Source organism: Pseudopipra pipra, chromosome 5, assembly GCF_036250125.1.
Source record: "Pseudopipra pipra isolate bDixPip1 chromosome 5, bDixPip1.hap1, whole genome shotgun sequence".
NCBI lineage: Eukaryota > Metazoa > Chordata > Aves > Passeriformes > Pipridae > Pseudopipra > Pseudopipra pipra.
In genome coordinates, this window is record NC_087553.1 from 3,661,355 (window position 1) to 3,687,598 (window position 26,244).

At 46.4% G+C, this 26,244-nt stretch overlaps 1 protein-coding gene across 1 annotated transcript; it reads left to right on the forward strand.

Annotated features, from left to right (window-relative positions):
• The first annotated feature begins 4,322 nt into the window (after positions 1 to 4,322).
• SSPN (sarcospan) lies at positions 4,323 to 22,189 on the forward strand. Its single transcript, XM_064654169.1, has 3 exons — positions 4,323 to 4,807; positions 16,164 to 16,250; positions 21,174 to 22,189. Exons 1-3 carry the CDS (start codon positions 4,490 to 4,492, stop codon positions 21,540 to 21,542), a joined length of 774 nt encoding a protein of 257 aa, XP_064510239.1. The 5' UTR covers positions 4,323 to 4,489; the 3' UTR covers positions 21,543 to 22,189.
• Positions 22,190 to 26,244: the final 4,055 nt, after the last annotated feature.

Below are 26,244 nucleotides of genomic sequence, written 5' to 3' on the forward strand. Positions count from 1 at the left end.
TTGTGGAGATGCTTCTGGGGTGAAGGGAGCCGAACATCCCACAGTCCTTAGGGCAGTGTGGAGAGCCCCGTCCAAGCCTTTGTTCCTTGCTAATTCTGCTGCTCTGGATTTGTGTGCTGCAACTCTGCGCTTGGCACTTAGCCAGGTTGCTGATGCCTTGAAGAAATATCTGTGCAAACACGATTATGTGGGAGCACACGCCTGTGCGTCTCCACGCGTCCAGCCATGCCAAACCCGCTTTATTTCCAGTGCAAAAAAATGGCAGAGGGGAAAAATCCAAGGTTTCTGGAGTCCTATGCAGCGCTGTGTGTCCTCAGCCGTAGGAGAAGCTGTAGGAAAGACTGTGTCACTGCAAAGCTGCAGCCCAGACCTTGCCGTTTCCATGTCGGATGCTGCCTGTGCTTGTTTGACTTGCTGTCATCGTCACCCGGTTTGTGCTGCCTTTTGGCAAAGGGAGGAACAAGAGCAGGCAATGTTTTACAGAGGACAGTATCTGGCCATGGAAAAGCTGTGCAACATGACTCATTTTGTGTAAAGGACATGAAATTACAACTGCGTGCCACATAAGAGATGGTAGCTGGGCTCGAATCAAAAAACAGCCTCATCCAGGAAGGGTATTCAAGCATGTGCCTCATTTAAGAACATACTTAATCAGGGCCTTTGGGCATAAAAGGGTAATGATTATTCTTGTGATGCTGGGAAAATCCAAGTGACATCTGGAAGATGTATTACTCGAGAAAATGTAGTGTTATTTCGGTGTCCTTGTGTTATCTTTCAATTTCTTAAAAAGTAATTCTTTTAATTTGTCATTGCTCACCAGTGCTGTGAGTTCCTTCACAGCTGCTTTACACTCAATTGTTAATGCCAAGTGGAATAAGCAAATACAATCTGGTTCAGATAATAATTATGGAAGATCAATCCTGCGTCCCTCTCCTTTCCCCATGCCCATTAAACTTTCCAGCATGTAAGATAGGCATGTTTGACTTGCAAGGAAAACCAGCCACAGCACACACTGTTTAATCATTTAAAATCAACAACATCCCTGTCCCCAATTTTTTCAATGTATTTGACCCCTAATAACTGTGTATTGCTGCAGAGATTAGAAATGGCATGTATGATTTTAAGTATGCAGGGAGCTTAGGACTGGCTCCCTGTCCCAGTATAACCAAGGCAGATGGCAACTAGTGTCTTTGGTTTCCTTGGAAAAAACAAGTGGTACAGCTCCTCTGGACCCTACAGCTGTGAAAAGGCAAACTCTGGTCTACACTGATCATGTTTCATAGTTTCGTACCCAAACCTTTCCCTCACTGCACAGAAGTTGTCCCCTGAACTGACCCAGGCTTATCCTGCCCTAAGGACTCTGGGCACCAGCCATGCAACTGGAGTTTTTGAAGGGGCTGCAGGGAGCTGATGGATTTCCCACCTACACCCTGTAGGAGATATCCAGCTGGCTGCCCATGGACCATGGCCTCATTTTTGAGATACTTGCTGTGCAGAAAGTTGTTTGGGCACCTGTTTTAAGAGGCGTTCTTGGGTCAAAAGATAAACAAGGGCTGTTATTGGCTGTAAGGAGAGTGTTTGTTTATTTTATTGACTTTGGGTTAAATCCTGTTCATCCTCCTCAGGCAATTACTCCCACTGAAACCAGCGTGACTGTTGGCATGAATAAAGCAGTTGGATTTTGGCCCCTTTTAGAAGAGGGCAGTCATAAATCTAGCTGCCAGCACAAATCCAGGTACTAAACCAGGGATTTTCCTGGGGGAAAAACCACAATAAAGATCTGTGGGATAGAACTAGGGAAATGGATGGGTATAAAGGGAAAGAAAATTTAACTTCATTTAACTCTAATACTTATGATTAAGGTAGATGTTCAGCTGGCCATCAGTAAAACATGTTCTTAGCTTTGTCCCTGCTTCCTTGTCTGACCTTGGTGATGATCCTTGAACACCACATTCCTCTCAAAGCTGTGGTCAAAAATACAATTGTATGTGGCTTTGAGAGACAAGATAGACTAGTGAGAGCAAGATATTGTAAAGATATTTTAAAAAGTGGATGATAGTGACAAAACATCTTGGTGAGAAACTGTGAAAACATGGTACACTAGGCAACATGACTAGAGAAGAAGGGTTTTCTTCAATTTTTTTTCACCTCTTGTTTCTTTTCCTCTTCCTTTTTTGAACAATACATCTTAATCTTGCTATATGGATGTAGCACGAGAGTTATGTGTGCAGAAATCATCTGAAACCGCTTTGTTTCTAGTTTTCTTTCATCCATTTGCTATTATAAATAACCAACGAGGATATTGCTTAACCCATAAAACAAAGTGACATCATAATTTATTAATACAGAAGACGCAGTTCATTGCTGTTAAATGCCATAAAGAGCTGGAAATAGAGCAGTTTCTCAGAAGGCATTGCCAGTATGTCAGAGGAAAGATTTCCTCAGCCTGTGTAAGAACCTCTCTGAGTACTTCAACATTTTGGTTGATCCCAGCTGAACCACCCTACAGCATTCAAAGGCAGCTTTGGTAGTGATTTCCCCAACCTCTGACGTTTCTTCCCACCTGCCCCACTCCTCCCAATGCCATCTACTTCTATGGGAAGGAAAAAAACCCCAACCCAAACAGCCAAATGGTGGGGACAGAGCTGGCTGGTCCATTTTTAATGCTCACATTGGTGTTGGTGAGGCAGCAGCACAAGCCCTGTGACAGTGGGGACATGGAGCTGGCACGGAGGAGGAGTTCCAGGGCTCTGCTGGCCCCTACGCTGCTCCTGGCTCCAAGCAGGGCAATGCATCAGGCTGTACACACTCGGCCCTGGGCCAACAGAGCATTTAAGCACCTGTTTACCCCTAAGCTTTTGAGTAATTCCTGTGGTGTGAGCTCAGCGGACGCACCACGGCAGCCTCCCGCTTCCCACGGGCTTCCCCTGTGTGGGCTCACACACCGTGGCCTGGCTGAACACGAACACGGGGCTGCCGGCACAGCCCCCGGCACGGGGCTGCTCAGCCCCCACCTCTTCTTTCTCTCTTCTCTCAGAGACCCAGAGTTCCATGTACAACCCTGCAGACTCCAGTCCTGCTGGCACCTCCATGAGTGAGCCCCTAGGGAGCCCCACCAGCATCTGAGAGGCTCTGCCAGGGCTCCCAGTCCTAGATTTAGCTGCAGAACGATTTTTGAGTATTTCAGGAAAAAAACCCCACCACTTCTTCAGGTCACAGAATCACAGAATATGCTGAGTTGGAAGGGACCCACAAAGATCATCGAGTCCAACTCCTGGCCCTGCATAGGACCACCTTCAAGAGTCACACCATGTGCCCAGGAGTATCATCCAAACACTCCTTGAGCTCTGTCAGCCTTGGTGCTGTGACCACTGCCCTGGGGAGCCTGGTCAGTGCCCAACCACCTTCTGGGGTAAGAACCTTTTCCCAAAATCCAACCTAAACCTCCCCTGACACAACCTCAGGCCGTTCCCTCGTGTTCTGTCAGTGGTCACCACAGAGAAGAGTTCTGTTGGTGTGCTGTCCCCAGACAGCAGCATAAGCCAACATATGGACAAAGTGCAGTGACCAGATGTCCACAGTAAGACATCCCTCTATCTTTTAGCTAACATAAACAATCTCCCTGTTATGGATAACTTGCAGCCCTGGGAAAGTGCTCAGTGGATGTTCACCTCCAAACTCCACCACTACCTGCCCAGAAGCACCACTCCTCACTGCCGCTCCCTGTCTGCCTCATCATAAAACATGTCTAGCAGTGCTTTTGCAACTTTTGGGAAGACACAGGATTCCTTTTGGCTCCCCAGGACGTTCATTTGAATTTTTATTTGTGTTAATTCCATACTTTCCACACAGGCAGTCAGCTCCCTCCCACTGGGGTGCACCTATTTAATCTGATTCAGCGGGTGCACGAAACGTGCACGGTGCTGCGTGGGCTCTCCCCGTTACGCTCTGCCTGCCAGCAATCCCTAGGGGAGCCATGGCGTGATGAGCTCCTACCTGCCTGCTCCCTGCACAGGCACTGGATTGCTCCTGGCTCCCTGGCGAGACAGATTTCCCTCCTATTCATCAGCTGGCACTGCGGAATTTCTGCCTGCTGTTTGCCTGGCCAGCTCCTCCACAAACACACACAAACACACACACACACACACACACATGCACACACACACATGCACAAGTGCTCACACCTGTGTAGCCGTGGCACTTCCCATCCTTATCCCTGTGTGCACAGCCAGCCCGGCGCCTGCACGTTGGCAGTGCGCTACCCCCCTCGAATCCCCCTCTTCTCTGGGCTATATGTGGCATTTCGAAGCTATGACAATCTGCTCCAAATGTTTTCCATATTTGTTCAGCCTCCTTGATTCAAATACCAGGAACAACTCAGCCAGCACAAAGCGGAGCTTTGGGGGGCAAAAAAAAAAAAAAAAAAAAAATCACACCCCCATCGGCGCTCGCACACACACACGCACGTGAGATCCTAAAGTTCCTCGGCATGGGAAAGCAGGAGAAGAAAGCCCAGCACGGCATGTCCCCGAGTAACCAGACAGGGAAGGCAGCCGAAGGGGAGAAAAGCACCAACTCGAGCAAGACGCAGGAGCCGGCGATGAAGAAGAAGAAGCAGAAGAAAGCCAAGGGGGATCCCAAAGCTCAGGAGGAGGAATCCCACACTTGTTGTGGCTGCCGTTTCCCGCTGCTGTTTGCTTTGTTGCAGTTGGCACTAGGCACCTCTGTAACAGTGCTGGGCTTCCTTATGGCAGGCATCAGCTCTTCTCTGCTAGTCAGAGACACTCCATATTGGGCTGGGATAATTGTAAGCATAAAGTCTGTTTCTCCATAAAGTGCCTTTGCCAGCATTAATGCAAGCTGCATGACGCTCCACTTTAGACTAACCAACTGCATGCACAACACCATTTGAGTTATGCTAACTATAAATATTCCTGGGATTAAATGTCTGGGTGTACTTTCCCGAGGAAACTGCTCCTGCAGAATAACACGATCTTTCGTATTCTTCCCTGCAATACCCAACAGACCTGAAATAAAATACAGGGTTGCTGTTTGACTAGATGTATATATTAGCTTGTGCTTTGCGATGAACTCCTGCCTGGTGATGCTGAAAAAAAAAAATCTTGATTACTTACACTGCTTTCCCTCTTTCCCCACCAAACCATAACCATCAGGTTTTGGGAGTGAGAGCATAACTTTGTAGCTCGCAACTTTCAGCTAGGGCGAGGAGAGGAATGGCTGTCTCTTGAGCTTCCTCGCTGTGCTGTGCTGGAGAACTGCCGGGATTTAACCCCCTCCCTTCCCTCTGCTCCTGACTTCTCCCCCCTGGTGGGACAGACTGCACCCAGGTGGGGATGGGGGGGTGTGGGGCCACATGTGGTGTGACCCTACTGGCTGGGCGTGCTCGGGGACATGTGGGTTTTGTCTGTGGAGAGACAGGGTTGTGGTAGTGATGAGCCTGGGATGTGCTGTGGGTGTAATTTAGCATGCAGGTTTTTTCCCTGGTCAGGAAAATATATCCTGAAAGTATATCCTGATGTGTTAGCACAGTTCTGGGTGTTGTTAGACTGTAAAAATTCCCAGAAAATAAATTCATGTTTAGGTACTTAAAATTCCTCAAAGTGCTAAACAGCTATGGGAGCATCTCCTGGGAATCTAATTCCTTGCTAGCTGGAGATTACCTGATCACCTGAACTGATTGGGGTTTGCTGTATTAATCCTGCTGGGTGACCCTTCAGAGGGTGGAAGGAGAGGGCCTGAGCTGCCTAAGAAAGAGCTCCTCTTGCTCATCTCATTCTTCATATTTCTCTTCTGATTGAAGAGGCATCTAAGAACTTAGTGATGTTTTGTGGTGCAAGAGCCTGTCCCCCAAGATCCTCCTGGGGTTTTCACAGTTACAAACTGGGGGGAATGCAGATGGTAAAATAGCTACATGTGACATGCTTGTTCCTCTTGTTTATTTTGGGGATTCTGGAGGTCAGATTATTCCAGGCAGCATTAGTAGTATCCCAGGTTTGAAATAGCTTTTTCAAGTGGAAAAGGTGGGGAAGGAGTGAGCTGGGTTGAACTAGTGTACAGTCAGGAATACAAGAAAAGCCATGGAAGTGGCCCCTGGCCCATGTGAATGTCATCAGTGCCCCAAGCAGCATCAATCTGAGACATCCACATATGCCTGATCTCCCTCAGGGAGGCCTGGAAACCCACCAAAGTCACTGCTTTCTGAAAACAGAGCTCTAACCCCTCTCGGTCTTAGCAGCAGCTGCCAGCAGTAGTGATTTTTAGATGCCCACACAAGGCAAAGCTCCGTTGCTTTCGGAGTTGCCCCTGAAAATTAGGCAGAACTTGCCGTGTGCATTCCTGAGATAATCCCTAACTCAAAGCAAAACTCAGCTCTCAGTTGTGGTGGTGATGTTTTGCACTCACCAGCCAGCCAGGATCACCCCTGGGAGAACTCATCTCCTGGGACTGTGCTGGCTGTGGGGGTCAGGGCTTTGTTTGGTTTGTGTTCCAGGGTGCCCAGGCAGGGCCCCGTGGGGAAGAGTGGCTGCACCTATGCTTTGAGTCACATGGTGACTCTCACCTTGGGGACTCTGGTGTGATGGTGAGTCACCAGCACATTCAAGCGTGGTTTGATCCCTCCCTGGCTCAAAATGGTCTTGGTGCCCCCCTGTTTACCCTCAGGGTGATGACAGGGACTGACTGCTGGGGGGCATGTGGCCAGACAGGCTCCTGGGCAACCACACTGCTCTCCTGTACCCTCAGCCCGAAGCAGAAGGGAAAGAGGGGAGTAAAAGGGAAACTTGGTGCTAGAAAGGAGAGGATGAGGTGGTGGTGCAGCCCCAGCAAGAGATCCCGTGTGAAGCGCTGGTTGTGTCCGACGCATCGCTGCAGCAGAGCAAAGCACATCTCTGAGGGGCAAAAGGCAGGACATGGTCCTGCATTGACTTTGTTCCTGTGCTGTGATGTCTTGGAGGTACTCAGTGCCCACTGGGACATTGGATGGAGATGGCCAGGAGCTGCTGAGCTGGAGTTTCTGGCTGTGTGGGTCACAGGGTGCTGCTGGTGAGCTGTGATGGGGTGTGTGATGAGGACCAGCCTCTGGAGAACTGGTGGAAACTGGTCTCAGATGGAGGACCCTTGGCTGGGGACCTACATGTGGCTGGATGTCCTATGGGCTGTCTCTTGGGCTGCATGGAGGGAATATAGGTAGGGATAGATGATCCATGTGCTGCTTGAAATCAAACCTCGTGGCAGAAAGTGACTTCCCAAAGCCGCATATTCACCCAGAAATGAGCAGCAGAGCAGAATGATGTGGTGTAAAATACCAGAGCATATTTGTTTTAGTAGCATCCCACTCAAGTGCTCTTTTTAAAGGACTTGATTAGTATTCAGAATCAAGAACTTAAAAAATCTATTATTGAGACCTTTTTAGCAACATTAGAGATAATGGGTGAAGCTCATTCCTAGTGTTACTCCTTTGGAATTACACCAGGGCGGGATTTGACCCCGCGTCTGTTAATGCAGGATGACAGAAAAATGAAGGAAAATTGCTAATGTGTTAAATAGACCCTGATTGATTGAAAGCTATTTTTTTTTCTTCTTTATTAGTGGCAAAATGGTGACACCATTCCTTGCTGAAAATCAAGTGCTTTAGTGCATTACCATGAATGAAAAGGAACTTTATTTAGCGAAGCAGCCGGAGTAAAATGCTGCTGAGGAAAACCAGGCAAGGCAGCATGAATTAAATGGGTTCCAAATCTGACTGTCTCAATTTGTGAGGATAGCACAGGACAGGGATTGGATTCACCAGTATATATGGCCAGGGATCTGCTGACAGGGAGTCCAAGATGGTTCCAAGGTGCACCTCAGAACGCCTACAGAAGGAAAGGGTGCAGCTTGCATTGCATCAGAGGCATTTCACCCTGAAACCCAGTTAAGACCCACTAGTTTAGTCCAAAATCTGTGGGGCATTAGCCAGAAACCAGAGGAAAGGTTTATGGACAGAAAAACCACAGAGCCTACATGATTTATCACTTCTGCTTCAACAGCCTGTTCCCTGTAAAACACCTCTGCCTCATTGCTAGGGACAGGCAAATAAATGCAACTGAAAACACTGAGGGTGGCATTTGTTTCACCTGCCTGTAGACATTTACAATGAAGGTGCCAAGGTCTGAAGCAGTTGCCTGGCTCCTCCATGAGACTGTCCTGACCCCAAAACTGCAAGCTGGACCACCCTGGCAGTCTCTTCCTTCTTGCTGTGTTGCGGGAGCTTGGACAAACTCTTCACAACTCCACCCATGAGTGCAGGGCTTTATTTTTTTTCCCCTGTGTCTTGCCACTGACTTGCTGGGTAGCTTTGGGCAAGTTACTTAACCTTGCTGAGACTTTGTTATTTCCCCTGCAAAGTGGGGTTAATAGTGGCCATCCGTCACCTCTTGCTTTGAGATCCTGGGATGGAAAGTGTTGCAGAAACAGTAGATATTAATGGTGTCTTTCTCATTCTTTTTCATTAGCTTGTGGCCTTTTGACGCCCAGAAGAAGAAAAGATGTATTTCTCCTTTAAAAATCTGCTCTTAGATTATTTCCACTGTGATCAAAAGTGGAGAATATCAGAGTTTTCACAGGCAAGATCCCTTCCAGCCCTGTTTTGCAGACTCAGGCAGTTAAGAAAGTTACAGAAGTGCTCATCAGAGATGATTATCCAGGGTGTTTATTCTTTCTGTCAGAAAATTATTTTATATATATATATATATGTTCATAAAATTGGGACTTTTAAAAACATATAAAAAAACTTGTTCCTCGGGTAGCTCAAGGTAGTAACTGTGGCTCAAGCTGTCACTGATTTTGTTGCAAAAAGCATCTCAAAAGGTCTGCCATGGGCTGAGCCCCCAGCCCAGGAGGTTGATGCTTCTCCCTGCTCTGGCCCTTCTCCATCTCCCCAAGTGTTTCCTCAGACCAGAAGGGCCCTAAACTTTACTCCAGGGGTGGACATGGCTCGTTGCCTTTTGGGATCAGCATTCAAGCATTGGCTTCCCTGTCTTAGTGGAGTAAGGCTGATGTGGTGCTTTGCTTTGTGGTGCAAAAGGCAGGCAGACTTTTAACTGAAAAAGCAATTTAATCAACCTTCATTTACCCAGAGTCAGACATGTTTCTGTCTCTGTAAGTTATTATAATTTCTTTTGAAAAACCTTTAAAAAGACTTAAGGCAAAACATTCAGCAAAGGAAGCAAATTCTTTGCTTTGAGAAACTCGCAGACAAGGATAGGTGAGATGAAGATCCCATGATGGCTGGAAAATCCCGTTGTGAGAGACAGTTTGCAGGAGATAAGGAAAGAGAGAGAGAAAGAGCATTAGGTGGCTGGATCAGGGAATGGTGCAAGGTATTTGAACTTTGAAATGGTAGAGGATGGTAACAGGGAGAAACCAGGAGTTGGGATTTTCATCCTGAATGTGGGTACAATGATGTATCTAAGTGTGAAGCCTTGAGAATGTGATTGTGAGACAGATGCGGAAAGGATGAAGCATTGTATACAGGCACCTGGGGGAAAAAAAGGATAATACTGTGCTATAAAGTGATCTAAGTTAGGAATTGGGGTAAATGTGTCCTGATGATTAGCTGGGGTCGGGTAGACCTGTCCTCCTCTGGGGCAGAAAGGATTTGCTGTGCCTGTCAATAATTGGGAAGCATCCCCAGCTAAAGCAAGAGGCAACTGATCCCTTTCCATACTGATATGGGGGATGACTGACTGTTTAAGCCACCCTGAAATGTGTTCTCTTTTAAAGCCTGAAAGGAGAGAGACACTTTCTTGTTAACCCTGGCCCCTTGCTGAGTTTTTTTTGTTGTTGCTTTTGACAATTGTGGAGGTGGCTTTCAGTGAGGCATTACTTCCTACACAGCCTCGCTGGATTTTTAACTTTTGCTTGTTATTAGGGAAACCGATTTTTAATAAAAAGTGACACTTAAAACCTGGTGCCATCATAGCAGGAAATTACAGTCATTCAGGTATCCATTTTTTTTATATAGGCTAGCTTCAATTAGCCATGGGCAAACATCAAAAGGTTTGAGGGAAGAGCCTGTAAGTTTAGGTATTTAATTGAATCTTCTCCAAAGCATATGAAACTCTGGATGGTATCCAACGAGGTATGCTGCCCAAAATATGCAATGGTGAGGTTCCCAGTGCTTGTTTAGAGCTATATATATGTGTAACACCAGAGCTGTATTCTTCAGAGCCCTCTGCCTTTAAATCTCACCATCTTCTAAAAGGAATTGGTTAACTCAAATCCATACTTTTACTTTAACCAGGCCTAGAGTGGAAAACTTTGATGGGAGAAAAAAGTGTTTTAATGTTCTGAAAGAATGGTTTGAGAAGGTAACTGCATACCTGAGGTCTGTGTGATACCTGGCCAAGGGCTTGTCTAATCCTGGGCACCTCTGTGGTTTGGCCCCTGGTCTGGCTGCAGACTCAAGGGGAAAGAGGGTGGAAATCAGAATTCCTGGCTGGATTACATAATCTAGCAATGAGCAAAATGTGCTAAAAGCCTAGGTAAAATTTGGAGGGGGGAAACCAAACAGTTTTCCTCAGCCTGAGTAGCCTCATGACTATGGAGATGGTGGCTTTCCATCGCTTCCCAGCCACGGACACACACCACGAGTGGTGCCCAAGTAGCACTCTCAGCCATGCTGCACTTCTCAGGCTGAGCATCACTGCTAGCTCTGGGAACGCCTGATTGTATTTTATCTTTTTGTCCCCTCAGGCGTTTGTTCACCCAGGACTGCATTTCTGATCCAGCAGCAGTAATGAACTGGAGCTGCAGCTCCTGGCTGTGTAATCCATTGTAGCCTTTGCTGTGGGAATTCAATCTTGCCTTAGCACAAGTGATGAGCCATTCTCACTGCTGAGCAACTGACCCAAACAGCAAAGATAATAATGGGAAAATAAGATTCCATCTGATTATGAACGTTCTTGCAGGGTTTTGATGACTTTACAGGATTTAAAAGAAAGTTGTACATCTGCCTTGGTGTGTTATTGCATGGCTTGAAGGGACCTGTGGTAAAGACATCGTTATTTTATTCTGTAGGCGGGGCAGGGATGGACAGTTATTGTGGATTTTATGGCTGTTAAGAGAATGATTTCCTAGATGATGATGGCCTTTGCCTGCAACCACAATATACATGTTTTTCCTTATTATTACAGCTATTTTTTCTAGAAGTAATTTATATGCAACTAGACTGTCTTTAAATTTAACAAGAAGTCTATAAGGAGAAAAAAACCCCATTAAGGCATAATACCTCAGTGTGGCAGACTGGCTTCTTTTACATGTGGTAGTGAGACCCAGGCTGACCTGAGGCTGATCAAAGCTGTTGGTGAAAGCTGCCTGCAGCACCACTGACATCTCAGTTTCCTCACAGCTTCCTCAAACCTCATAAAGTGACTGAACTCCAGTGCTGCTGTCTGCAATGGCCTGTACAGATGCCTGACACCAGAGGTGACCCAGGTTTATAATTACAAAGCCAACAGTGACATGTTTTTTCTTGCATCAAAGCTGTGTCCAGTGCGAGTGTTAGATTGGGTGGATAACGTGGCTTCTCCCAGGGTGTAGATGGGAGCTAAGCTTTGCCATATCTGATAAAGTGGGTGAGCCTTCAAGCCAAGTATCATCTCTGAGGGTGAGCCAGAGACTTCAGAGACACCTTCAAGAGATCATTCTTTACCCTTGTCCCTACAAACAGAAAAATCCAGTGTCTTGAAGTGAGCAACTATAAAATAACTTGTCCATAATGGAAACTTTTTCCTGATTCTACTAACAGCAGTTTTCCCCTGAAGTTTGAGTTTACATTCTTATTAAACAAGAGGAGTCCCCCCGTGGGTCTCAGCGATGCTGTGTGGCTTTGCACTGTGTATATTTGTGTTGTCCTCCAGCAGGTCTGCTTTCTGTCCCTAAAGGTTGCTCCAGGAATTCTTGCTAACAAGCCCCCATATAAAGAGCAGATGAGCTATACTGTGTCTATTTGAGTGTTTGCAGCATCTGTCTTGTGATGTGGCTTAGACCCAAGATGCTCCTTTGAAGCAGCTTTTTGCCTCCTTCCTTCATTTCTTGGTGGATATTTCCACCTCTCTGGCTTTACCAGCCTCACGTGCGAAGGTTTTCAAGGTGCTCTGGGTAGGAGGTACTTTGCTACAGAAAACCATTTATTCTACATTTGGGCTAAATCTGTAGCAATAACAAAAGGAAAACTAGTTTCACAAGTGTATAAGGGAGAGATGGAGACAGATTAGAGCAATCTGTGGTTTTGAAATCTGTCAGAATAAAAGCAAACCACGTTAATACGTCGCTGTGCAAAGATAATGAATGCAAACCACAGCGGAAATTTGTGCCCTACATGTTCCTATTTCCCCCAATTACACACCATACACAACCATCTTCATCACTGCCACGTGGGGTCCTGGTGCTGCTCATACACCTTGTGCTCAGTCCTTGTAGGACCAGATGTGAGTGAGCAGGGATCCTCCCAGGTAAATCCACTGGGTCTCACTCCTAAATCTGGTCCCGTTCCTGATGAAATCTATAAGAACTCGATTCAGTTCTCATGACAACAGGCTCTTGCCCTCTTTGGGGAGGGAGCAACCTGGAAAATTTCTAACTCTGTTTTGATTGTGGGCTAAAAATCAAACATTCTTAAGTCACTTTTGAGCCCTGAGGTATTCCTGCCCAATGGAAGGAATATCTACTGCTTCCCACAAAAAAAGAAATAGTATTAAAAATTTTGTACAGCATAAACTTTTCAATTTTTCAGCCAGCACTGGTAAATAGCTGTTTTCCCTGAGTTGTGACCTGGGGGATTTCACAGGGTATGCCTTAAGCAAAATTAAATCCTTACCTTTCCTAAATACTTCTGTATCACATTTGGGTCTTTTTCTAGACAGCACTTCCCTAAAATTAAATTCTTTCCTTAGATAACCTTTCCCGTCACTACCAATTCAGCAAAGGGTGTGTTAGCCCATATGGAAATTTTGAAACAGGATCTTGAAATAAACCTGAGTCGAAATTCGCTCAACATAGAAATGCAGATTTCCAGATTTCCAGATAAGGGTTTGCCGAAGCTGATCTAATTAACTGCCCATCCTGCAGGTCTCACGGAATCCATTTTATCTGTGTAACAAATGCACATCGATTGGTGGCAAACACGTGCTAAAACAAGTTCAATTGCATTTCGTGTTGTGTGCTTAGTCAATAAGGCATAGGAAAAGTTTGCTCTGCACTGGGATATTGCAGTGGCTATTGAAGGACTAGGATGCAGAATTACCTAATGCTACTTAGCAATCAGCATCAACAGCATCCATAACGTGCCTGAAGCTGTTTTAGTCACTTAGCAGGTCCTAAAAAATATTTACCAGGAGGATTTTTATAGTTATTCTGTTGCACTTCACAGGTATAATTCAAAACTGATCTATTAATAATGTATAAAATAGAAGCATAAAGCTGTTTCCTATATAAATGTTCCATACTTTGGTTTCCTCCAAGGAGTGAATTTGCCTTTAAAGAACTGAAATGTAAAACATACGTGAGTCATAATTCTCAGCAACGTTATTTTTTACCACCACTTATAAAAAATACACATCTATGGTTTAAAAAAAATATTGCTATATTGTTATAAAAGAAATACTTAAGCCTTCTGAAATATCCTGGCCAACACTTGCCAGAATCCTGACCCAGTGTAATCTTTTATAAATACCTCTCTACAAATGTGCCTCTTCAAGTATCCCTGAGTATGTTATTTAAATCCCAGAGGAACTTCAGAAAGCACATGCAGGAATAGAAATCCTTTTAAACGATGGCCTTTTGTATGGGAAGCTCTCTGAATAAGGAGGTCTGATCCTGCCACACTGGAAGCTGGCAGGGCTTTTGCAAAAGTTGTACGAGGCATTTGATGGCAGAGAGAAAATTCCACCATTGGTATCTGACTGTGCCCTCGGAAATAAGTGCAGCTCCGTCGGCTGTCTGTGGTTTAACGGGAGCAAGGGGGTGGGAACAGTCCCATGATGTCTCACGGGAGTAACCTGGAGGCAAATCTGGCCCTCAGTCCATACAAGTGTAAATGCCCACTAGTGTGGCTGAAGCAAAGCAAATTTGATTTATTGCTCATAACAAGATCCTTCAGCACCAGGTCCTGAAAATGCTTAGGCCCAGCTTTGACGTGAGAAGCCCCTTTGATTTCTCGTGCATTTGGGGGAAGTGATGTTAAGTGAGTGTATTTAAGCATTATTTATTTTAGTTCTTGCTGCAGGTTCTTTCCTTCAGCCACTACTGCCACTGGGGGAATTTATCATTTGGATATTACTAAAGATAGGATCTCCTTAAGATTTAAGTTTTATGGGCATGTTAATTGAATTAAAAGATTAATATACAGTGCAAAGGACCAAGGACATAGGCAATTAATCCTGAGAAATAAAACATGGTGGAGTCAGATAGAACCACTACAGGGCAAAAAAAAAACAAAAAACCAGCACTGAGGGACCTTTGACAAGAAAGGTTGTTTTTTCCCCCGACAACCCTGTCAGCCACGGCTGTCAACAATAAAAAGAAAGAAACAAATAAATTGGAGGCAGTGTGTAAGTCACAGGACCAGAATATAAATACACATGACATGGAAAGGAGTAAATAATACTGATGCTTTCTTTAGAAATGTTCTCGGGCAATACTTCCTATTCATGTCCTACTGAAATGACATGAAATAAAACTTTATGGGGAAAAGTGTTATTAATCACACAGGTTCTTGAAGGAAAACAGCTCTCTGTGTGTTGAGAGTTACTCTTCCTTTGCAGGGTTGCTGTTCTGGGCTTACACCAGCAATCCAGGCACCAAAAGTTTGGTATTTTGTACATCAGATCATGAAAGGGATGTGTTTAGCTGTTGCTGTCTAAAAGCACAGTTGTGCATTTTTCACTGCAGGTCAAGCAGTCCCCTATGGAGCTGGAAATCTGGAAGTGCACAGCACATGCAATGAGCAGGTGGGGATGGGGCTGGGACAGAGGCCTGCAGTCCATGGCATAGCCCCACCTGGGTCTGGCCCGAGAGGGCAAATCCCATTGCTCTGGGAGGAAAGCAGAAAGTCTCAAATTAGTAAGTCTTCCAAACTCCCAGAGTAAAATGAAGGGGATAGAAAAATATAGAATCTTGGTGTAGTCACTGAGAATTTAATAGCATTTATAACCAAGATGCTCCTAATATAACAGAATCACAGAATCTGCTGAGGGCCCCAAAGGATTGAGTCCAACCCTCAACCCTGCACAGGACTGTCCCCAAGAGTTCCACCATGTGCCTGAGAGTATCATCCAAAACCCTTCCTGAGCTCTGTCAGCCTTAGTGCTGTGCCCACTGCCCTGGGGAGCCTGGTCAGTGCTCAACCACCCTCTGGGGAAAGAATCTCTTTCTAATATCCAACCGAAGGCTTCCCTGACACAACCTCAGGTCACTTGACTGGAGTGCTCAGAACAGTAGGGGTATCGTGTGTCCCCCCATTTTTAAGCAAATTATATTTATTGGAGTAGCTCCTCAGAGCAGGATCTTCCCTCCTTACCTGGCTGGAAAATGCCTACCCGTGAGCATCTGCTTCTGCAAATAAATCCAGAATTAATAACAAAGACAGCTAAATTAATAATAAAGTGCATAAATACTTTTCCATTACTGTTAACCTTCAGCAATTACTGCCACGGGGCTAAAACACAGTTTCAGATTGCAGGGGAGATAGATGTCTTGTAAGTAAGGTGTCCGCTCTAGGAGCGGGTGAAAACCTCTGCTATAAACTCTGCTGCCTCATATCCAGCAGCAGCTTTGGTTAGTGATTTACAATTTGCACTGGTGACATAAAAACCCTGTCAGCACCCAGAGGTACATAGGGTGGTGCTCTTCGGGCTTGCAAGCTTTCATAAGCCTTTTGCTCTTTTTTGATAGTTAGTTGTATGGACAAAAACTCCACAAACATCCTAGAGGCTATTGCTGGGCTGTGTCTTTGATGACTTTGCTTCCATGCCGCTTCTTGAGTTATGGCCCTGCTACACAGAAAGGTGTTTTGGCTTGGGGGAAAAAAAAAGTATTTTTGTGTTTTGTAGGTTTTTTGGGTTTTTTTAACCTTGACACATTTTATATCTTTTCCCTTGTAGGTCTGTCTGGTGTCCCTAGTGGGATTTCTTATGCTTTGTATTTCGTACCAACCTGATGAGAAGACGTGTGTGCAGTTCACAGTAAAGGTACCTTGACTTTTTCTGAACACTTTTTTTGTTTCTTATGTCATTAAATATAATCAGAACAGTTGGTGCAGGGGATATTTTTAAGACCACAGGAAACGAAGTGAGAATGCACCTGAAATGCAAGAATGGTTTTCTGTTACTTTCCAGGCAGCCAAGGAAGAAACTGTAGCCTATAAAGGGGAAACTCTAATAACAAACATTTCAAATCAGAACAAGATACTATGTTATTTGCTGTTTTTAGGAATTTCAAGGAAATTCGGATTCACAGAATTGGAATAATCTGGGAAGTGTTCAGTGAAAGATTGAGAATTTAAGTAGAGATAGTGAGCAGAGTAAGAAGTAGTGTGGCATAATATGCATCCACTTAAATCAAGTTTTAATTTTTAATGGGAGAGTACTAGGAAAGCATGGGGACATGCATTCTCCCACAAAGCAAATTCCCATCTGAGCATTGCAAGAGAGGTGCAGAAACTATGCACCACACCCCACCTTTGCTTCCAAAACTGCTTTGCTGGCGCTGGTAAGCGACTAGAAGAGCAAGGCTGAGAATGCTTGTTTTTAACACCATTTTTTCTGGACTATTTTTCCTTATTAAAGTAATTTTCAAGGCTCTTAATATTTTGCAGACACATAATAACCGAGAAAAATACCGACACAAGCAGCACAAAATAACAGTCATTATTAGCCAAGAAAGGCAGAAGGAAACAAAATGCAAGGAGCAGCTTTTCCAATCCTGGCACCCATCCTCCCTTACAAATTAGACACCGGTGTGTCTTTTGTGACTCTCTCAAGCTTCTCCCATACTTACATAAAGAAAGGGAGAAGAAGAACAATTGTTTCTGCCCTTTGACTGCCTTTGCATTCTCGCCCTGTCACCTTTACACCCCCAAGATGAGTGTTACGGCTGCCCAGGGAGCTGCTGGGCTGGGCGGGAGCTGCCACACCAGGCTTTTTATTGCCTGCCCTGCGGCATTAAATTGAACTTGGCATCCAGGCAGGAAGGGAGTCATCCCTCGTTTCGGGAACGGCGTGTCAGGCTGGGCAGCCTGGGTGTCTCTGCCACCCTTAGCAACACCGCCCACCCTGACAGGGAGGAGTGTGAGCCATCGCTCCCCCCGTAAGAAAATAAACGTTTTTAAATTGCTCCCCAGGTGATGTGAAAGTGGGCCACTCTTCATGACCTGGCAGAATTAGAGCTAAAATCCCTCTTGAAAGACTTTTGGGTCAGTCAATAGCCCCCCATAGCACCCTCCACCCCAGAATCTCCCTTCCCAGCATCTCCTATTGCAGCATGCCACAGAACTCCTTCATTGTCGGACTGTTCACCTCTCCTGTCCCATGTCTCCTCTGGGAGCTGTTATCCCACAGTGCCTCTCAGGACAAATGGCTTCTGGCTTCAGGGCATTTTAAGTATTTTAACAAGGTAGGAGCTAAAAGTTCGCTCCAGGATTTTGATCACATAGGACTCATTTACATCTCCAGTATCACTTCTCAAATCTTCAAATGTGAGTTAAAAGCTGTCTCTGAACTTAAAAACCAGCATTAGCTATTTCTCCACAAGGCTGAGGATGTAAGATTACAATCATGAGACAAAGCCAATTGTTCAATGGGTTGTTCTCTCCTCCTTGGGGGCCTGATGCTTCATCCAGCACCAAGTTCAGCCCTATCTGCTCTGACTGTCCTTCTGGGGACTTGTTCCCCAGCCCAGGTCCTCACACTGGTGGCTGGTTCCCACCAAAGCTGCATACAGCTGCCAAGCACCATCCTGCAAGGAAATCTTGGCTGGGTTTCCCTGGAGTGCAATAAGCACCCCGAAATCCCAAGGATCACTCGGGAAGAGGATCACACACATACTGGCCCGGGGATTTTAGTCAACCCTCAAGGTGACCCTGTGGTCACCTTGTGAGTGACTCCCTTGGGGTGGAACACAGGAGGAGACCTGTGCAGTCCTCTGTGCCTTCCTCCCTCTTGACAGCTGCTTCTTTCATTTCACACTTGCATGAGACCTGGATCCTGTTAAAAGAAGGAGGTGTGAGAACTGCTTTCGGCAGAATTCTCTTCCTGAGTCTCCTGTGGGTACCCACAGCACCTCGTGAGGAGGGGAGACCCCCCCCAAAGGGAGGGTAGATTTGCCCTGCAGGGGGGACAGCAGGCTCACAGAGGAAAATCTGGACACATCCTGTGGACTTCCTGGGCTGTGTGCTAATATCTGCCTATGGTCCTCATCACAGCATCTGCCACAGTAGCGTGACACCCTCTGCTCCTGCCCACCGAGCCCCACAGCCCATGTCGTGACACACCACAGTTCCTGTTCCCTGCACAGCCTTGTGCCTGAGCCACCACTACCACCTTCAAAAGGAGTCCCCTGATCCACATCTGCAAACCTCCTCCTTTCACCTCTGATAACTGTGAGAAGCCTTTTCCATAAGGAACTCGAGCCATCTTAGATTAGTTGTTTCTTTTAGCCATGGAGCAAAACTACTGCCAGTAAATGTTGCTAAAATATCTCTTCCTCACATGAGGAACCTGAAGAAGGATGAGCTGCCATGCTCTGACCTCATCATACACTGTCTGTGCCCGCTTCCCTTTTCTCCTTCTATTTAAGCAGCAATCACAGTGCCTGTTTCTCTGTAGCTCTTGAAAACCAGTTTTCCAGTGGCAAGTTCTGGTTCCTGGGCAGAGCCCACCACGCAGTAGTATTTGTGATGCTGAAGTTGCCTCCCGGTCTGGCATGTGATTAATCTGCTGATGGGATCTCAGCACTCACTGTCTTGTGCTCCCTCACAGGCACTGTTTGCATTTACTTCACCTTTGATATTTGGAAATGTGTTCATTTTCAGCAGCTCACAGAGAGATTCCTCTGCAAACATCTTGTGAGAATAATAAGCTATTTGGAAATTGCCCTGTGTCCCCCACGCATCTCTGTTTGCCTCTGAGGATTACTGTAAGAGCTGCCTGTGCATTTGGATGCTGAGATTTCCTTCCTTTTGGAAAACAACAGGCAGACTCTCGCTGACTCTACCTGGAGCATGGCTTAGGCTGTGGATTCCATACTGTTGTGTCTTGACTTTGGATAGAAGCTGGCAGCTAAATGAAATACCTACCAAGGGAGAATCAGGCACATCGTGTAGTCTTGGCTTAGTATCTCATTTATTAGGGAGGCCTGATTCTGTCTTCTGCTGGGACGAATCCAGGGACTTCCAGCCAGCCCACTAGGACTTCTACATCACAGAACAACCGACATGTTTGCCCATTTTCTGTTTTCCCCAGCAAACACATTTGCACCAACTTTTAAAATAATGCCATCAGCTTATGAATTGCCACATCTTTGTTTGGAGGGGGTTCCATCAGTCAGTACCACTCCATCTTCTGTGAGCTTTACATGAGGAGGTGGCCTCATTTTCTGGCTTCACCTTTCCCATGGACCTTTGCCTTGAAAGCTGCAGGGGTAAAGTAATTGCATTTAATAAGAGCCACCCTCATTTTGAAGCTGCCCTGGGTCTAAGGCTGCAGGGGAAGTCATTAGATTGAATAGTAGCCAAGTCTTGGAAACTAAGATCTTTCTGTAAGAATTCAGTGATATGAGGAGAAAAATGTATATAGTGCTTCAGGACCTGCAATAAGCCCAAATACTATTTTTTTTCAAGCTGGCAACTGAATAGAAGATTGATTCACACTGTATATATAAGACAAATACACCAGGAGTGTGAATTTTATCAAGACATACATACTTGGAGCTTCAAGGTCATAAAAAATGCTTTTATATTGATATTTTGCTTGCGGTATTGAGGTTAAGAGAGAGAGAAAGAGAGAAGCTGCTGTTTAAAATAACAGATTCCCAACCATGCCATGTGTCTGACAGATAAGACGCCAAGAAAAATAAATGTTTTTACAGTGCTGAACAGAACCAAAAACGCTATTTTGGCTCAACACAGAATATGATTTTAATATACGTTCACACATACATTGTATGCAGTGCAGCAACTGCCAGTTCCAGCTATCAAAAGCAAGGGAAGTCCATATGTGCTGGTATCCAAAACTCTCAGGTGCATCCCGGAGTGTCAAAGACTCTGAGTTGCTGCCAATTTCCGTGTGTTTGTGGGGGTGGACTCTGCAGAGCTACTCTTGGTAAAAGCCACCCTATTTTCAAGCTGCCACAGTTGTAAGAAGCAGTGGAGGTCACGAGCAGACCCTTGTCCTCCTCACGCTGAAGCAACAGGAAATGAAAGGCGCTCATTGCTCCTTCACGCCTGTGAAAGATTTCTCCACGTTTATGGGGCAACTTTTGGAAGGAGGTTGGGCACAGCACACACTTTCCTGTGGAGATTGGCATTCCTGTTCCACAGCAGGGCCTGGGAAGCAAGCAGGCTGGCTGCCTTCACCGGGCCATGAGCGGGAGATTAGCCACCTTGCTTGCCTGATTTGCAAGTATAAATCAGATTTGTTTGGGCATGTAAACCCAGAGACGGGAATAACACATGAGCAAAGTTTCAGAAACACCTACTGCTCAGCACAGCCTGGGATAAGATGTCAGCCCAAGCCTCAGTCTGCTCAGCTCTGCTTCAAGGCAACTGCACTAATTTATCTCAGCTAATGACTATGAGTCTCGTCAATGCAGGTACAACGGTAGAGGAAGTTGTTCCCTCTCTCTCTCCAGCTTCTGGCTGTATAGAGACATCAATTTCTTGGTCTCAAAATTGTGAGGCAATACTCATATAAAATATACAAGGCATAATTACTGGTTCTTGAGTTGACCTGCTGAACTTGGCATCATAAGCCGTCTTGAAGCACCCAATTTCCAGATAGTCCATTGGATGCATGCATTCCCTGCAAAGTACATGTGCATGCATTCCTTGTGCATCCCTCAGCCTCTGTGCAGCTGGAAAAAGTGCTTTCATCTTCTTGTTTTTCCCTTTCTTTCAGCTGATGTATTTTCTCCTGAGTGCCCTGGGGCTGGTTGCCTGTGTTTTGGCAGTGGCTTTTGCCACGCACCACTATCTGCAGATGACAAAATTTACCTGTGACACCGTCCTTGAGTCCTGCCAGTGCAAACTGGACACTGTGGATCCCCTGGGTAGGACCTTCACCTACCAGGATGCAGCTGACTGTGGCAGCCTTACCAGCATGCTCAACCTGTACCTGCTCCTGCAGATGGCCCTCAACCTGGTGGCAGCCCTGGTGTGCCTCCTGACGTGCTTTGTGATGTGGAAACACAGATACCAGGTCTTCTACGTGGGCGTTCGCTTCCACCCTCTGACTGCTGCTGCTGAAGGCCAGAAGCAGCAAGTGTAGGGTCTGGGCTGGCAGGGGGTTGAGACCAGGGAATGGGAGATGTCCATGTGCTGCCATCATGGATATTGCGGAGGGATGAGTGTTTGTAAGGCTCCTGACAAGGAAAAACCTTCACGGGGTTTTAATCAATATATTTTTCAATCATTTTAAGAGCATTTCACACGGCTGCTCTGGCAAAAAGGTCTCTTGTGAGATTATGTGAGGTCACGAAGTCCTAAAGATGCAGCTGTACAAATAATCACCAAAGAGGATCTTTAATAGTCATAGATAAAATCATTAGGAACTCATTTGCAGAGCTACAGCCATTACAAAATAGGGTCCATTTCCCTCTTGCCTTCAGAGAAGCTACACCAATTTCCACCAGATAAGGATCTGATCCAAACTGCTTAATTATAACTATGCTGATCATGCTTAGGGAATATATCACATCTTGATGCTCCGGGTGTAATCCACACTAATGTGATGGGAATTTAGCATTCAGAAATGTAATAAGGGAGGTCAAGACCTCTTCAAATGCAGGTTGAAACCAACAGGAAAGTGAATATATTGATGGCTGCCGTATAAAATATACATAAGACTTTTCAGAGTGACTAATTTTATAGGTTACCTAACCCAGTTACTAATAAACAACAATATGGGTGAATTGACTAATGGTGATTGGGTGGGCCCTGCTTGAGACCCCAGATAGATTCCTGAAGTTTGGGAGGAGAGATCAGTTTAAGGAACCTTGAGTTGCACTCCTAAATTGGAGGACCCCAAATCACTAATCACGTTGAAAATTACATTGACCTTGATGTAATGGCAGGCTCACAAACCCGGATTTTAGCCAGTTCCACCAATTATACTCCAAGCACAAAAGGCCAAATGCATTTTTGGTGTGACTCCTCTGAAGACAATCAGCCTTACACACCAGCAGTGGAGTTGGGCCAACAGCCCTGAGAGACATATTCCTGCAACAATGAATGTTTTTAAAACGGGGTGGAGGGAGGGAAGCAAGAAGAGACTGCCAGTCTCCCAAAGACATCGTCTATAATCATGAGGGCAAAAGAATAATGATTTCTTAATGACTACAGAAAAACAAAGCACCTTGAAACAGCGCTTTTTCACCCTGAAAGTGCAGCTCTAGAAGTGCTTTACTTCTTATTAGCCTTATACCAAGATGACTATATTGGTTTGTCCCTTGAACTGTCATTTCCACTTGCACAGCATGGATGTCTAATTTAGGAGCAATTCTGAATTGGCAGCATTTCGCACTGCCTGCTGATATATATTCATGCAAGAGCAAGACAGCTGGTGCTCACATCCTGCCACGATTAGGGATTTCCCAGTCCTGGCTGGAGCAAGGGTATCTCTGAGGTGGGGTGGAGCAATCACATGCCAGAAAAACTGTGCCATAATCATTAGCAAGGAGAAAGAAAATGAAAATTATATAAAACTTCAAAGGAGAAAAAACCTTTCTGTTTCTGCAGCAAAAATAGCCATCAGGAAGTCGAAAATCCAGTTGTCTGGCAAAACCTAGTTGTCTAAGGAGCTCTAATCCTACCCAAAAACTCTCTTCCATACGGTGATCACACATCATCCCAGGGATAGACCACCATACCTCCAGGGGCAGAAGATCACAGTGTAAAGTCTCACCTGGAACACTGTTGGATGTGTGGGCTCTAGTTTTTGTCATGGAAAGTGCTTCTAGAGTAGACACATCATCACCAAGGTGCTCTCTGCCAGCCTCAAAGCCAGGAGCTTCAGAAGATGAAGGTTTTTGAGATCAGCTTCCAAATGCTCTTTTTTTATGTGCCTAAAAGTAACAATCACTCATAAGCCTGACTGCAGGGCACGTTTGCAAGGGTGCCTGCACATCGCCACCCATCTGAAGTCCTCAGCCTGGCTCCCAAGCATGCACAGGGCAAGCAGTGGAGCCTGCAGGTGGGTTGGTGATGCAAGACTCATGTGCCAGCATCGGTGGGGTCATCCACGTGGGATATCACAGGAACCAGCCCATCTACCACAGCTCTGGTGGGACGTGCTGCCAGCACAGCCCTTGTGGACCTGTGCCAGGACCAACCTCCTGTATGAGATGGGTACATAGGGCAGGCTCTCACCTGCTGCTTTTACTCGGGTGTTGGTTTGTCCCCCATCCCTCACACGACTCCAGCCTTGCTCTCTGTGGAAGTGTAGGGCGGAGGATATACCTTCCCACCTACACAACCCTTGGTGCACCTGCCCCTCCCTCCAGCCAAAGATGTGGGTGCTTCTCATGCCAAAGAAGATAACAAGAAAGGGATCAAAGGGAGGCTGAATGACAGCTGAGCTTTGGGGCTCCCTCCCCCCCTCACCACTGTGCACTCTGCCCCGGTGTCTGGCAAAGCAAGGGAAAGGCTCTGCTGGCAGAGCAGGGCGTGCTTCCCACCCTTGCCCATCCCAAATGTGCCTTATGTTCACAACACAGCTTGGTGTGCAGCACTGTAGCTGAGGCTGTGCTCAGTGCAGGCTGGCAGCCCAAGCTGTTGTGGCAGACGGCTGGTCAGCCCTGGCCCAGTGGCATTTCCACTAGAGCCGGCCTTTTGTCCCCTTAATCCTTTGACCTCTGTCTCACCCACGTTTTCACTCCCTGTCTCCCACCACCTCCCAGGTGCTGGGCTCCCAGAGAGGCTGGGCTCACCTTTCCTGATCTTTGCCTGCTCACCTCTGGGCTTAAATTTGCTGGGACTGTTCTGGGGCACAGAAGACACCACGGAGATGATCCCAGAGCCACTGCAAATGCCTTCAGCGAGGGGATGGGGGAGGGAAGGGAGATGTGGATAAAAGAGGCTGCTCCACTTAATCTGTGCACCTCCATATCAGCACTCCCTCCATGGGTTCACTAATCAGCACGATGCAAGTTAACCCTTTGCTCTGGAAGAAAGCAATATTCATCATGTATTCTGTTGGCGTTTTATATGCTTAATGAATAAATGTGGGGCATTTTGATCTAGCAAAGATTAACTTCTTTATTTCCTCTTTATATGTATCCCAAGAGCATAAAATCAAAACAGGAGGAATGGGGAAATGGACAAGGGAGCTTTTGGAACTGGTTTTCCCCTAGGTATTGTATTGCAACATATATTTTGCTTGGATCAAATATTTCGGAAAGTATTAATTAAAGGATTTTCACAGCATATCCAGACACCTCCCAGCCTTTTCCTGGTGTCAGAGTCCACATAGACTGCACCAGGAGAAAGACTGGGACTAAAAGGACTTGGAAAGGACAGAGGTTTTGAAGAAGAAAACCTTTTTTTTAAGCCTTGGAAATTTATTTTCTAGGTGAATTCCGCAGAAAGGGGTAGGATTAAACCTCTATGGACACACAGAATTTGTGAAGGGTTTGATGTAATTTACTCTCACAAACCCAGGTGTGATTCTCATTTGCACCCTGGCCACTTTACACCATTTTCCCAGTGCAAAGGGGTTGTAAAGATGGCATCAATCATTTTTACACCTACTTTATGGCCATTTTACACAGCTAAAAGGGCCCTTTGTGTAAATGGGAACTCAAGCCCTAGAGAATTTAATAGAGAGGAGATCCTTTCTATAGACTGTGCTAGACCCTCTAATAGGGTCTATTACTGGGATGTAACTCTCTGCTGGATTTCATAGCTTGGCTTAAAGATCCTCAGTCTCGATTAAATTCAGCCCTGCAGAACTTTTCCAAAGGCCACAACCCCCCCGGTGTCACGCCTCCTCCTCCACCCTGAGCACACGCAGAGAGTGATGGTGTCGCATGGATAACTGCTTGCTTTTTTAAAAGGAGAAGCAGCAGCTACCACTCTCCCCTGGCTCTGAGGCGCCTTGGTGTCGTGCTATGCAAATACTGGAGCACAGTAACGGCAGCGAAAAGGGAACCGAGACGCGGCGCCTCAGGCCGAGCCGGAATGTCACATTCTCACCCCCGCCAGGGTTTGCTCCTCTCTCCCTCCCCTGCAGCCCCTGGAGGGACAGGGGCTGGTGGGCAAAGGGGAAGCGCTGCCGGGTCCTGGCCCCACACTGGGGCCGCCATCAGCCCACTGGTGCCACCACGGCCTTCCCGTGAGGGCCATCTGTGCCGTCTGTGCCATCTGGCCGCGCTGGCCCGGCCGCTCCGCGTGGGCACCGCCTGGAGCTCTGCCCAAACTACAACTCTGCTCCAGAGCGCGGGGAACTGCAATCAGCTCGCAGGACTAATTTTTTTCTAGGTTGTGTTTTGGTTGTGTTTTTTTTTTTTTCCACGCTACCAGCCAGTGCAGTATTTGCTTCGGGGGGCCTTTCGAAAGAGAAAGCACGCTGGTAGTGTGTGAGAGGAGCTGCAGCTCAGGTCCTCTATATTTAGAAAGCCAGGATGTCATACCTCCCCTTGAAATTTTCATAGTTCCCTGCACCCCACCCACCCCCACACGTACACATGCTTGCGTCTGGAAAATGTTTTTCGGTCTTAGCGAAGGGTGTTGGCTTAGGGGGATTCGAGGGAGGTGCAGAGGAACAACCGCAGCTCAGTCCCGAAGCTCGAAGCCTCCTTAAGGCTCCGGGTGGCACGGCAGGCACCGGGGACCCGCTGCTCCCTGCCGGGCTCAGGCAGCTGAAGTCGGGGATGTCTCCCGTTGCTGGCCTGTAACATGAATCCCAAGGCTGAGCCAAGCTGTTCTGAGGAGTGTGAGAGCCCTGTCCTGTGTCACGTCAGACAGTGCCAGAC

Excerpts from the sequence above, each read along its gene's own strand:
- SSPN (XM_064654169.1), top strand. The coding sequence starts at position 4,490 with ATGGGAAAGCAGGAGAAGAAAGCCCAGCACGGCATGTCCCCGAGTAAC. Across the intron at positions 4,808-16,163 it reads CATATTGGGCTGGGATAATT|GTCTGTCTGGTGTCCCTAGT; the intron begins GTAAGCATAAAG and ends TTTCCCTTGTAG. Across the intron at positions 16,251-21,173 it reads GTGTGCAGTTCACAGTAAAG|CTGATGTATTTTCTCCTGAG; the intron begins GTACCTTGACTT and ends CCTTTCTTTCAG.